This window comes from Mytilus trossulus, chromosome 7 (genome assembly GCF_036588685.1).
Source record: "Mytilus trossulus isolate FHL-02 chromosome 7, PNRI_Mtr1.1.1.hap1, whole genome shotgun sequence".
Classification (NCBI taxonomy): domain Eukaryota; kingdom Metazoa; phylum Mollusca; class Bivalvia; order Mytilida; family Mytilidae; genus Mytilus; species Mytilus trossulus.
The window spans coordinates 23212583-23224051 of NC_086379.1; the positions used below are offsets into that span (position 1 = coordinate 23212583).

The following is an 11469-nucleotide window of genomic DNA, read 5'->3' on the forward strand; positions in this document are numbered from 1 at the left end:
TACAATGTATATACATTATTTTATTCTGTCCTATTGCAATTTTTTTATCTCTTGTTTCTAATGTCTCAGTCTTGTCTCTGGGCATGAATATATGCAACCATAAGCCAATGTTATGGCCTGCTGTACAGCCTCCAACAATTAGTTAAATTAATGCATAAAAGTTGATTCATCAATTATAAGGAACAACAACAAATGACATGAATGATATGAGAGAAAGCAACCACTAAAAGACAAGCTCAGGAATTGGATAACAAGGTTTTTGGTTTTGATCACTGCTTAACCATGTTAACCTTTTTTCAATTTCAAAGGCATGCATGAAAAAATCCCACTTGACGTTAATCAAACAATCAATGTAATCACATTAAGAAAGAACACTAAGTAAAGGAAACAATGCAATTTGTTATAAAAAAAGTCTTTATTTTTCAAACATTAATCAAGCAGTAAACATTTACATCAACAAGACTACAATTTACTCAATTTCTTATTATTGGTGCACATGGTGCAATCATAATTAACATGATTGAGGAAGAAAATTAACAGATTTCATCCACATTTAATTCTACCACACTTTAGTTATTTACATGACACACGCACTATTAAAACATAGTTCTTAATTACTGATAAGTACATTTTGTACACACATACATGACATAGACACAGAAAGCACTATAACTACAATCAGTAATGAAAATAAACTTGCGTACCATATGTGTACTTTAAATATGTCAACAAAACTTGCACAAAACCTCACATGGTATATATAAATTAACACTTAAAATTGTGGCATACTAATGACATGTAAAAAGATGCTCTAAAAATACCAGGTACCCTAGCCTCTGCATACATTTCAGTTGAACAAAATGAATTATTTACATGCACACATTGAACTCAATTCAAACATCAACAAAGCTGCTATTGAATGTTTTTGGTATTATACCGATTACTCAACATATTGCACTTATTAATCACAAAAACTGACTTCATACTCATACAAAAGCAGTTATTTACATATGACCCATATTACACTAGACAGCAACTGATATATATGCATGTTCGTCATTGTAATAAAAAATAAGTTAAATTTGAGCATTTGCTATTGCACTAAAATTATCAGACACTGCCTTATACATTTGTACTAGAACAAATGTTTGAATTAACATGATATATATGAATACACATCAACAAAAAAAACTCTTTTAGAGTTTTCTATTGCACTAAATATTGCACTATAAACATGATAAAAATATGACAAATGGGTTTCAAAGATAAACATATTGCACTAGAGTATACATATGAAATGTACACATTTGATGACTACTATAAATATATACATGTATTGCACTAAAATTATCACAACAACAAATGAGGTTATTTTGCCAACAAACATTTTATAAAAATGCATGTATATAAGCTTTTGGTGGATTAAAAAAGGATTTCCTGTATAAAGAGAGCATAAAAAACATTTATCTTGAAAGACAAAAATATATTTATAAATTTTCAACCTTCACAATTGGTTTACTCTTAATGTACAAAGTATGATCTTAACCTCTGAGTTTTGGCAAAACTTTCCCTCTTCTCTGTTAGCCACTGGTTAAGTTTAACTCCATCTAATTTTTCTAAAGGATCACTTTTTATTGTTGCAAATGACCTGTGATGTCGACCAGGAATGGTGGAAAATAAATTTTCAGAACCCAAGTGTTCAACTAACTTTGAAATGTCCTTTTTCATTGATGGTTTTGAATTTGTTGGTTTGCCAAAATACTGATTAAGGCCTCTGGTATAGGAGTCTATAATGTCGTTGCACCCTTGTAGACTTCTTCCACATCTCTGAATGGAGGCTGAGGACATATTGCCATGCAGTGAATTCAATGCATCCTTTGCTCTCATGTTTAGAAACTCAAGTGCTTGGTCGGCTGGAACATTACATCCCTCAACTCCATGAATGTTTATGCATCTGTTGTGTCTTAGCTGATGTGCTAATTTTGGCGGTAAAAGTGCCATTAACTGCGCTTGTAAACGAAAGGCTAAAAGGCGATATTTGGTGTGATTATTCAGTGAAAATCTAAGAAAGTCAAACCTCCACATTCTCACTAGCCTGTCCCCATCGTTCTCCTTTGAAGAATCTTCTCTAATCCAGTCTTGGAGACCTTCTCTTAGCAGACAACAGGAATAATTGAATTTGTAATCTGGTTTTTCCTGCTGTTCCTCTGACTGGTTTAAAGTAGACTGTTGGTCTAAGTCTGTCTCTCTATCAGCATGATCAGGTACACTCAAATATGTGAGATGTCTATATGGGCAGATGGCACGATGGTTTAGTCTACATTTTCTGTCCCTAAAAAATGTCTTTTGGCACCCTGGAAAGCCACATGGTACTCGATTCTCCTGATTAATTTTATTTCCAGGTCCTTTCTGCTTTAAAGATGGTGTCTCTGTTTGAAGGAATTTGGAAACTATACTTTTTGATAAATTTTCCATAAAAGTCTTCTTCTCTTCCTTTGTTTTAGTACTTAGGCTCTCTTCAATTTCATTCACTGAGTGCATATTTAGCACATTTAGAGCAGCAAGGATGACATATCCTTGTGTCACAAAACGCAGGAAGTCCCGACAACTATTTACAGCATCTTTTACCTGCAATACAATAATGGTACATATGAAATTCAAGAAAAAAAAATCTAAATCCCATAACAGTGCGATGTACACAATACTAGTCCTTCGCTCATCAACTGGGGTCAAAGTTAGAAATATATATATAATTTTGCGATTAAGAACAGCAATAAAAGTGTTTTCTGGGCTGTGCATGTTCTAATTTTGTATCACAGATGGATTCCCTTAACCTTTATATCAAGTATGCATGTAGTTCAATTCTTTAAATTTTTCATATTTTTTTCTCACAAAAAATGTTTATTTCTGTGCAAAAACAGTATAATTATGTTTGGTAATCCCAACTCTTGTTTTCAATGTGGCTTCAAACTTTCAGAACGATCAAAAGTGAACTCTAGTTTGATACTTTTAATTGTCAAATTTAAAGTTGGAAGTGCTGACATATGAAGTGTCTGTGATGTGTCCTTATCTATATACAAATACTAATACATACCTCAGACTTAACACCTCTATGTTCAAAAAGGTTTCGTAACTGAAATAATGTTCCCTTTTCTGGTGAGGAAGTTCCTTTAAACAGCTGGTTGAATGTGTCCTATAGATAAAAATGTGAACAGTTAGTGGAATAAAAAGTATCTTTGAAAAGATTTATAACAATATAACTTTAATTAAATCAGAATGATGGAGGGCACATTTTTTTTTTGGGTACCATTTATAAATTAATTTTCCAATGTATTGGTCAGGTGATATCAAATACTATTGAACAAGTTAAACAAGAAATGTACAACACTTTACAGGTACTCAGATGGTTAAAGTTTATATGGGAAAAAATTAAACTGTTTATTTATACTTTGGTAGTCATATAAACAACATGACAATCTGTATCTATATAATGAAAAATAATAGTTCTGATATATTTGAACAATGAAATACTTTGAATTGGATTGTTAAAATAAGTGCAAGTTGCTTTAAGTTTAAATGCTTTTATAAAAATAAAACCTCAATACTAATTCACACCTGCAATGATATGACATGGGCATGCCAGTCTTCGCTTTTCCAAATAAAACCTTCTAGGCGATCTTCTTGTGAAATCCCATCAGCTCTGGCTCTCTGTGCTCCTTCTCCTCTTTCAACCGAGAGTCCATCCCCTCCCATCAAAAGTGACATCATCTTATCGTGTGCTTTAGGTGTATACTGTTGTAGATGTTCTATAATTTCTATCATTTCTTCCGTTTTATTTTCATCTTTCTCCAAAATGCCAAGTGGTATCTGAAAAATATTATCATTGATTATCAATAAAAGTACACATAATAACAGCATGTGTTGAACTTTTTTTAATGTTTGTCCTGTTTAATACATGTGTTTAAATTAAATTTGAATTGATTGTAACCATTTAGCTTATTTATCTTTAAATCATCTTATATAATATTAAATATAACACGCATAAGCAGCAACAACTTTAATTTTCCCTGTTAAATATGGAAAATTCTAAGTAGTAGCTCAGTTTTCTAATGCTGATAAACTGAACATCTGTTCGAATTAAAATTGGTTTAAAGTACTTTACACTTGGAACTTACCACACAACTTTTTTTCCTGGATTCTTTTGAAAATTGATGTGGTATATGATAAATTACAAATTCCTTGCATTCTTTCAACTGTATTATGTTCTCAACAAGAACCCTTTGAATTAAAATGTTGTACTCCTGGTTCAGTTGAGTGAAGTCTTCTTTGCTGGGTAGGAAAGCTTCATTTGGTATAGTTAGTATATCAGCCTGAGGTACACAGTCCTCCAGGTCATCTGCCGAAACTCTGTCTTGAACAGCTAAAGCATGGACAAGATTATGCATTTTGTTAGACGTGTCTTCTGTTTTGTGTCTAGCTTTAGTCATCATGTTTAAGTTGTCCATAACGATTTGGAAGGAAGATATTTCATCTGTTTCTGTCGCCATAATGGTGGTGTAAGGAGACTCTGTAAAGACTTCTGCTGATGTAAGATCAGGTGTATCTAGATCTGTTAATATCAAAATGTAAACAAATAAATTACTTTTATTTCATATCTAGACTCGTGGTTGAATCAATAAAAATAAATGACCTTTCAATTTTACTTTTTTTGTTATGATTGATAAATAAAAAAATAATTTCATTTACCATAATTTTATGACAACCAATTCATGCTCTTACCATACATACATGTACGGGTAAGGAAAAAAATATTCAGTAAGCATATACATGTATATCACAATTTACTTATAAATTGTTTGCCAGACACAAAACCAAAATAAAATCAACATACCATTAGATGAATGTGAAGTCCTAGGTGTCTCTGATAGGGGTGAAACTGGTACTGCTGTATACATGTATGTAGGTGATTCACTTTCGGGAGTTGAACATTCAAATGGTGACTCACAGAATAATTTGACTGGATTGGTACCTATAAAATAAATATGAACCATATAAATATATTTATGTACTGGCGTAAAATATATTGAAACATTTAAGTAGAATGAATAATTAATTACAAAGTCTCACAACTCTCAGTGGAAGGTATTTGTACTGATAATGTCAAAGCTAGCTAATTAATAGTTTAATGTCAAAATATAGCACTTTTACACTTTTTTCTGTTTATTCATATTACTGTACATGTGCAACCATGGATTAAGACTTGTCAAGAAATTCCAAACAGCAAAGTACATTTAACATTATATTCAATCTGCTTGCAATAATATATACATGTACATGTATTAATTACTAAGTTTTCAATCATGAAATATACATTATTGAAGTGAAATTACCTGTATGTCCTTTTGCTGGTGTTTCCAACACTGGCAATGTAGTATTACATGAAGTGAGTTCTTCCACTGATGACAATGCATAGTTATGTTCATCTGCAGAAAATAATAATAAGTTGTTCATCCTGAGTCTTAAATATGAATCCATCAACATGCATTTCTTACTAAATTCAGAAATTATTAAGATGTTTTTATTATTGTGAAAATTGCAACAGGGTTATTATCACAATTATAATTCAAAGTTAAAAACCTCATTTTGGAATTTTTAATATGAATTAAATAGGATTTAAATTGTATCAATAGCGCTAAATATTCTAAATTGATTAAATTGCAATAATAAATGCATGTAATATATTCTGATTTGACAGTACTCAAAAATAAGTTTAAATCATCAAAGAATATTAATATCAGAGTGCTGCTCTGTGCCATTTTTTCTCTTGTGATGAGTTAAAATGTACATCTCATTGGCAATCATACCACATCTACCTTTTTATATACATAAATGAATTTCTATTAAATAAATAGTGCATTTCAACTAATTATATAAAGTTCAAGAATTTAAAGAAGTTTTAATTACCTAAATGATCACTTTCTCTTAATTTCTTGGTGTAATGACTGGCTACTCTATTAGCCCAATTCCGAACCGGTTGGTCAAAGTTTTGGCATATCTGGTCTACATGTCTGATGGATGATTTGTATGAGCTGCTCAAACCTGCACGGTTAAATGTAGTGTAAACCTGAAAAACAAAACATATAAAATATTCAAATTGAAACAATTCAACGATAGCAGTACAAATACTGATTGATAGAAACTCATTTTACTTTACATATACATGTATATTACATGTATATATACAAGTTTCTCTTTTAAAAAAGTTTGAAGTATGAATTTGCTTATTGTTGAAGCTCATAGGGTAAACATATATAGTTTTTAACTCCTATGACATTTGGTCTTGTGGAGAAGCTGTCTCATTAGCAACCATACCACAACTTTTTAATTAATCAACATGTTCCTTTTGAAAATATTTTTTTGTTTGACAAACCTCAGCCAGATCTGTTAAACACAAAACGTTAGCTGTTCAACACTTTCTACATTGCAGATTGTATATTTTTTGTACATGCATGATATATGCTACCATGAAAAGATATATTTACCTTGGTGCGAATGTGACCTCTGAACATCAGAATACTATTAATAGCTTGTATTGCACCCATCTGTGAGTTTCTGTTGAAAAGCAATATGGCTATGCTGGAAACAATTCTTGGTATATGTTTATTCTTATTTCCAGCAATCAACAACATCAACTCTGTTACCAATGGACATGTTTGTTTCAGTTCATCGTAAGCTTTCTTCCATGAAAATTTCTCTAGATTCTTTGTTCTTAACACGCTATCCTTTGCTTGACATATTTGTTGCAGCTCCTGGCTCATCTTTTTTTTGGTTATTTGAAAAATGTCCTTCTTCAAATCCTCAATCTGGAGTAAATGGTTAATTGCTGTTTTGTACTGCTTCAGCACAATTGCTCTGCAAGCCAGTTTACTTGAACCTTTCAATGTAGTTTGTCTTGAACTTCCTTTAAATCCCAGATGTACCTGTGAAGACAATATACAATGTACCAACATGAGAACAAACAAGGGAGTAATTTGCATGTACATTTGTACCTGCACAGGGACAAATCCAGAAGCTTGATGAATTTGGGGCACCTGACCATGAAGCCAAAATTATATGTTTCTTTAAATATACAAATGTATATATGCAAGTGTTAGTGGTAATAAATAATAAAATGGAAAAGAGATACATACATTCCAACATTAATCAAGTAAAAATAAATATTGTTGGTTATGATAACAAAAAGTTGAATGAAGACACATAAAAGATTTCATAAATTAATACAAACAGTCTTGACCCGTAACAATTTATATTTATATATAAAAATATATTTTCTTAATTAAAAAACAGATTTAGATGGTTATTATTTTCCTGGTCAAAAGATTTAACATTTTATAATTTTTTTATTTTTTCAAATTTAAAAACAATAAATAATCATACTATTCCTATTAACATACATTTGTACATGCAGTTTACATTAAAGGATCAAAGAGACATATTACACATACATGTAGGTGTCAATATTTAAACACTCGCAGATAAGTTGACAAAATCACAGATAAAGAAGATGGGATTAATTAACAGTTGGTTAAAGAAGACAATTCCAGCTGTGATTAGTTTCATGTCCAGTTGACAAATGGATAAAATGATTCAGTAGCAATATAATTATGTTACAAAATTGTCTCACTAAACAAATCCTTGAGTATACATATATATATTTCTCAGTCTGTATCATTATGTCTATATTACATACATGTGCCTAAAAAAATTAGCATTGTATTAAACTTAAAAAGTACACATTTTATAACACATTAACTTTAATACCATATAGAATTATTATAAATGACTAACCTTCACTTTTGGACCTGGACTGACAGGAGATTTTGTAGTAGATTTAGGGGTCTGACGTGGAGTTTTGTTGAAATTTAATTTCTTCCTTCTTCCTTTTGGAGTTTGACATGATGCTGGCAATTGTTTCTTTCCATGAGGTGTGTATCCCGACTTCACTGGAGTCAAACATTCCCTCGATCTTTTCTTGGTCGGAGATCGTTTTTCCTCTGCAAGTGGGCATGGCGTATAAACTACAGTTGTGTTTTCTGGATTCAGTGATGAAAATTTTGTAGATGCTACACTTTTCAAAGAGTCTGTCAAAGAAGAAAGTTTCCTCTGACTCCTATATATACCCTGTATAACATTATAGCACTTACTGCAAACAAAACAGTCTTGTTCAAAATCACTAAAATCATGCAGTTCAACACCACCGTAAACTGACTTTAAAGTTTCTAATATATTGATCTCACCGTGAATTTTATGAATATTCCTTCTACATTCCTTTGATAAATTTTTCGGATCAAACACGTGTGTACAATGAAAACACGTCTCTTGCTCCATTGTACATGTTTACAAACAATTTTAACTCCTCCTCTATTTCGCGCCATATGTCAAAATATATTGATCCCATGATGCAGTTCGTTTTTTAAATTTCCGGTTGACGCATTTTTATCGTGGATGCATTCAGGCGTTAATGGAGTGATCGAAGTGATCGTAATATAACGACTGGATTATTCGGGTTAGATTTTCTGTGATTCTTTGAGATTCTACTAGGCTGAAACTCAAAAACCTAATAACAGAATGCATGACAATTACATTCAATGTTTAATTTTTAAACCTCAGGTCGACTTTTTATTGTAAAATCATTATGTCAGCTTTTGTATGTAAAGCAACTCATCATCTTTTATTCTAGTTTACAAGGATAGGTTTACATGAAGATGTATTAAGGTGTATATATTTGCATTCAATCTGTAAAAACCCAACATTTATATGTGACTGTAAGAAGAACTCTTCAAGTCCATGGACATTCATATTGACATAGTTTTTTTCTAACTTGTGAGATATAGATATTCAATAGAAAAATCCTTTTCTGCCATTTCAAATTACTTTTATTTTAAATCTCAATGTTTGTTGAATGGAATATGAAATCTTAGACATGAGTATTTTATTTGTCTAAGATATACAAAGTTCTTCTCGTCCAATTCTGGTTCTCAAATACCCATATTTTACATATCAGAAAGTTATTAAATGGTGAATTCCATTGTTGTCAAGTCACTCTAAATCACTTAAGAAAATATTTACCGTGCAAGTACCGTTTGAATAGCTGTCGATACTACGTTGACGTAAGCCCTTCAGTAACAAATTTACCAAAATATCTGTGTATGGTAGGGTGGTGGGTCAAGGTACGCTCGGCTTAATATCTTTAAAGTAAGTTATTTGTATGCTGTTTGATTAGGTTTTGATATGTTGTAATAAATGTATAATATCAATCTAATGATATAACAGGTTACGACATTATTGTGTCGTGGAAGAAGTAATGATGCGATACGGGTTATTGGATTAAATTTACCGCAAAAATCTTTTATATAATGTATCTTTAAAGAGATGGATTTATAAGGGTTAAGAATAATCAAGCAAACAGTTATACATAAAATGTTTTACAGAAGAGTATTTAATAGATTCAGAAGCTATTTTTGGTGTTTTCTTTTACTCTCCACTTTGATCATTACCATACAGTGGCGGCATTGTAAAGAGATTTGTAAACAGGATAATTCTCTTATAAATCCCTCCCTAGACTTGTACCACAATAGGACAGTGATAGTAAGAAAATCTCAATTTATATTAATGTTTGTAATTAATTATAAAATACTTGAGAGTCCATTGAAGCATTTGATAATAATAATTAACTCTTAAAGTTATCAAGTACATGTAGACCTTGGCTACATTGGCTAGAGATATAGGGGGAGAGTACAGATCTCACCAAACATGTTTAACCCTACTGCATGTTTGTGGTTGTCCCAAGTCGGGAGCCTCTGTTTGTCTTGTATGTTTTATGATTTTTAGTTCATTTATATGTTTTGAAGTTTAGTATGACATCCATTTTCACTAAACTAGTACACATTTGTATTTAGGGGCCAGCTGAGTAACCTCTGGGTCCGTGATTTTCTTACTGTTTTGAAGACCAATTGGTGGCCTTCCACTGTTTTCTAGTCTTTTGTCTGATTGTTGTCTATTTGCTTCATTCCCCATTTCGATTCTCAATTTTATTTTAATTTGTTAGATGTTAGTACAGAAGGTTTATAACTCCAGTTTTCTATGTAGAGATGGTTCAAGAAAATAAAAAAAAGAAAATACTGTTGCTTTTGATAACTAATTTTTCAATCCATATGAAAGTTAGATGTAGTATGATTTCCAATGAGACATCGTATCCACCAAAGACCAAAGGATGATGATTTAAACAGCTATAAGTCACTGTAGGGCCTTCAATAATGAGCAAAATAGGTAATATATAAAGCTTAACAATGCCCAGCATGACAAAAATAGTTCCTGTGGATTTAAGTATATAGCGCAAATTGGTTATTACAATAACTGTTAAAATACAAATATTCTGTTATTTCCTGTGTTTGAAACCCAAGATACCTTTCATGTTAAAGGCCACAAGTAACTGAGTACATGTTCTTCAACTTGGGGGGAAACCTATATAACTCTTCTATGTAATTTTATGCATTGAAAACATAAATTGACCTTCAAATTCATACACACAAAACGAAATTATGATTAAAATTTTCTTTCCTTTAAATTTTTAGAAATATCTGTGTGTTAAATCTTGATAATATTATGTTGATCAATAATGAGGGTTATAATTAAGGTTAATTTTAAATCTTCCTTTACATTGAAATGTTACCCATGTAATAACTGTTAAATAATTTAAGGTCAATACAAATAATTGCAGTATTATGAAGAAAAAAAAGTAATAAATTATCTCCAGTTACAATTACTAAATGATTGCAGAATATTGCTGGATTTAATAATTGTTAAAAAAAATATATACATAGAATGAAAAGTGTAATGTGGAATCCCAACTTGCATCTATAGATTATAGGCTTCTGGTTAATGGCAGAGTTCTAGGAACCTTTTTGTATCTGGTGGTCCTTGAAGAAAAACTGCTAGTCCTCATAAATATTTCTATTACAAAATACCAAAATTGTGGGAACTATTTTGTTTAAATAGAGTATTAATACATAATACGTTTTGGAATGCTCTTCAGTAATTACTTAGGGGCACTTGCATGTCTAGGTTTTTAACCAATCAGCAATGGGGTTTCCCAGTCACTGCCTCATCTGCTTCTCGTTTACTAATTGTTTTTCGAGATCATACTAATTAACCAATGAGATTCATAGCTAATTTTGAATTAACCAATCAGCGCTTAATTAGTAGGGCCTTTTGTTTTATGCACACAGACTTAACTATTCCTGAAGCAACGCTTGCTTGCAGCAGCCATTATTATTTTCTGGGAAAATATTTTCTTCCCACCCTCCAACTCCCTAAATGACAATTACATTTATTTGCTTAAAGATCTATATGCATGTATACGCATTATACATATGTTTATTGATAAGAAGCATCAACTTCACATATCTT

At 31.3% G+C, this 11469-nt stretch overlaps 1 protein-coding gene across 1 annotated transcript; it reads right to left on the reverse strand.

Moving 5' to 3' along the window:
• Nucleotides 1-447: 447 nt before the first annotated feature.
• On the reverse strand, nt 448-10077 carry LOC134726272 (uncharacterized). The gene is made up of 10 exons (XM_063590671.1): nt 9999-10077; nt 7849-8141; nt 6543-6980; nt 5965-6124; nt 5391-5483; nt 4892-5029; nt 4176-4609; nt 3616-3867; nt 3095-3193; nt 448-2628 (listed from the first exon to the last, which is right to left on the reverse strand). Exons 1-10 carry the CDS (start codon nt 10075-10077, stop codon nt 1522-1524), a joined length of 3093 nt encoding a protein of 1030 aa, XP_063446741.1. The 3' UTR covers nt 448-1521.
• Between the last annotated feature and the right edge of the window lie 1392 nt (nt 10078-11469).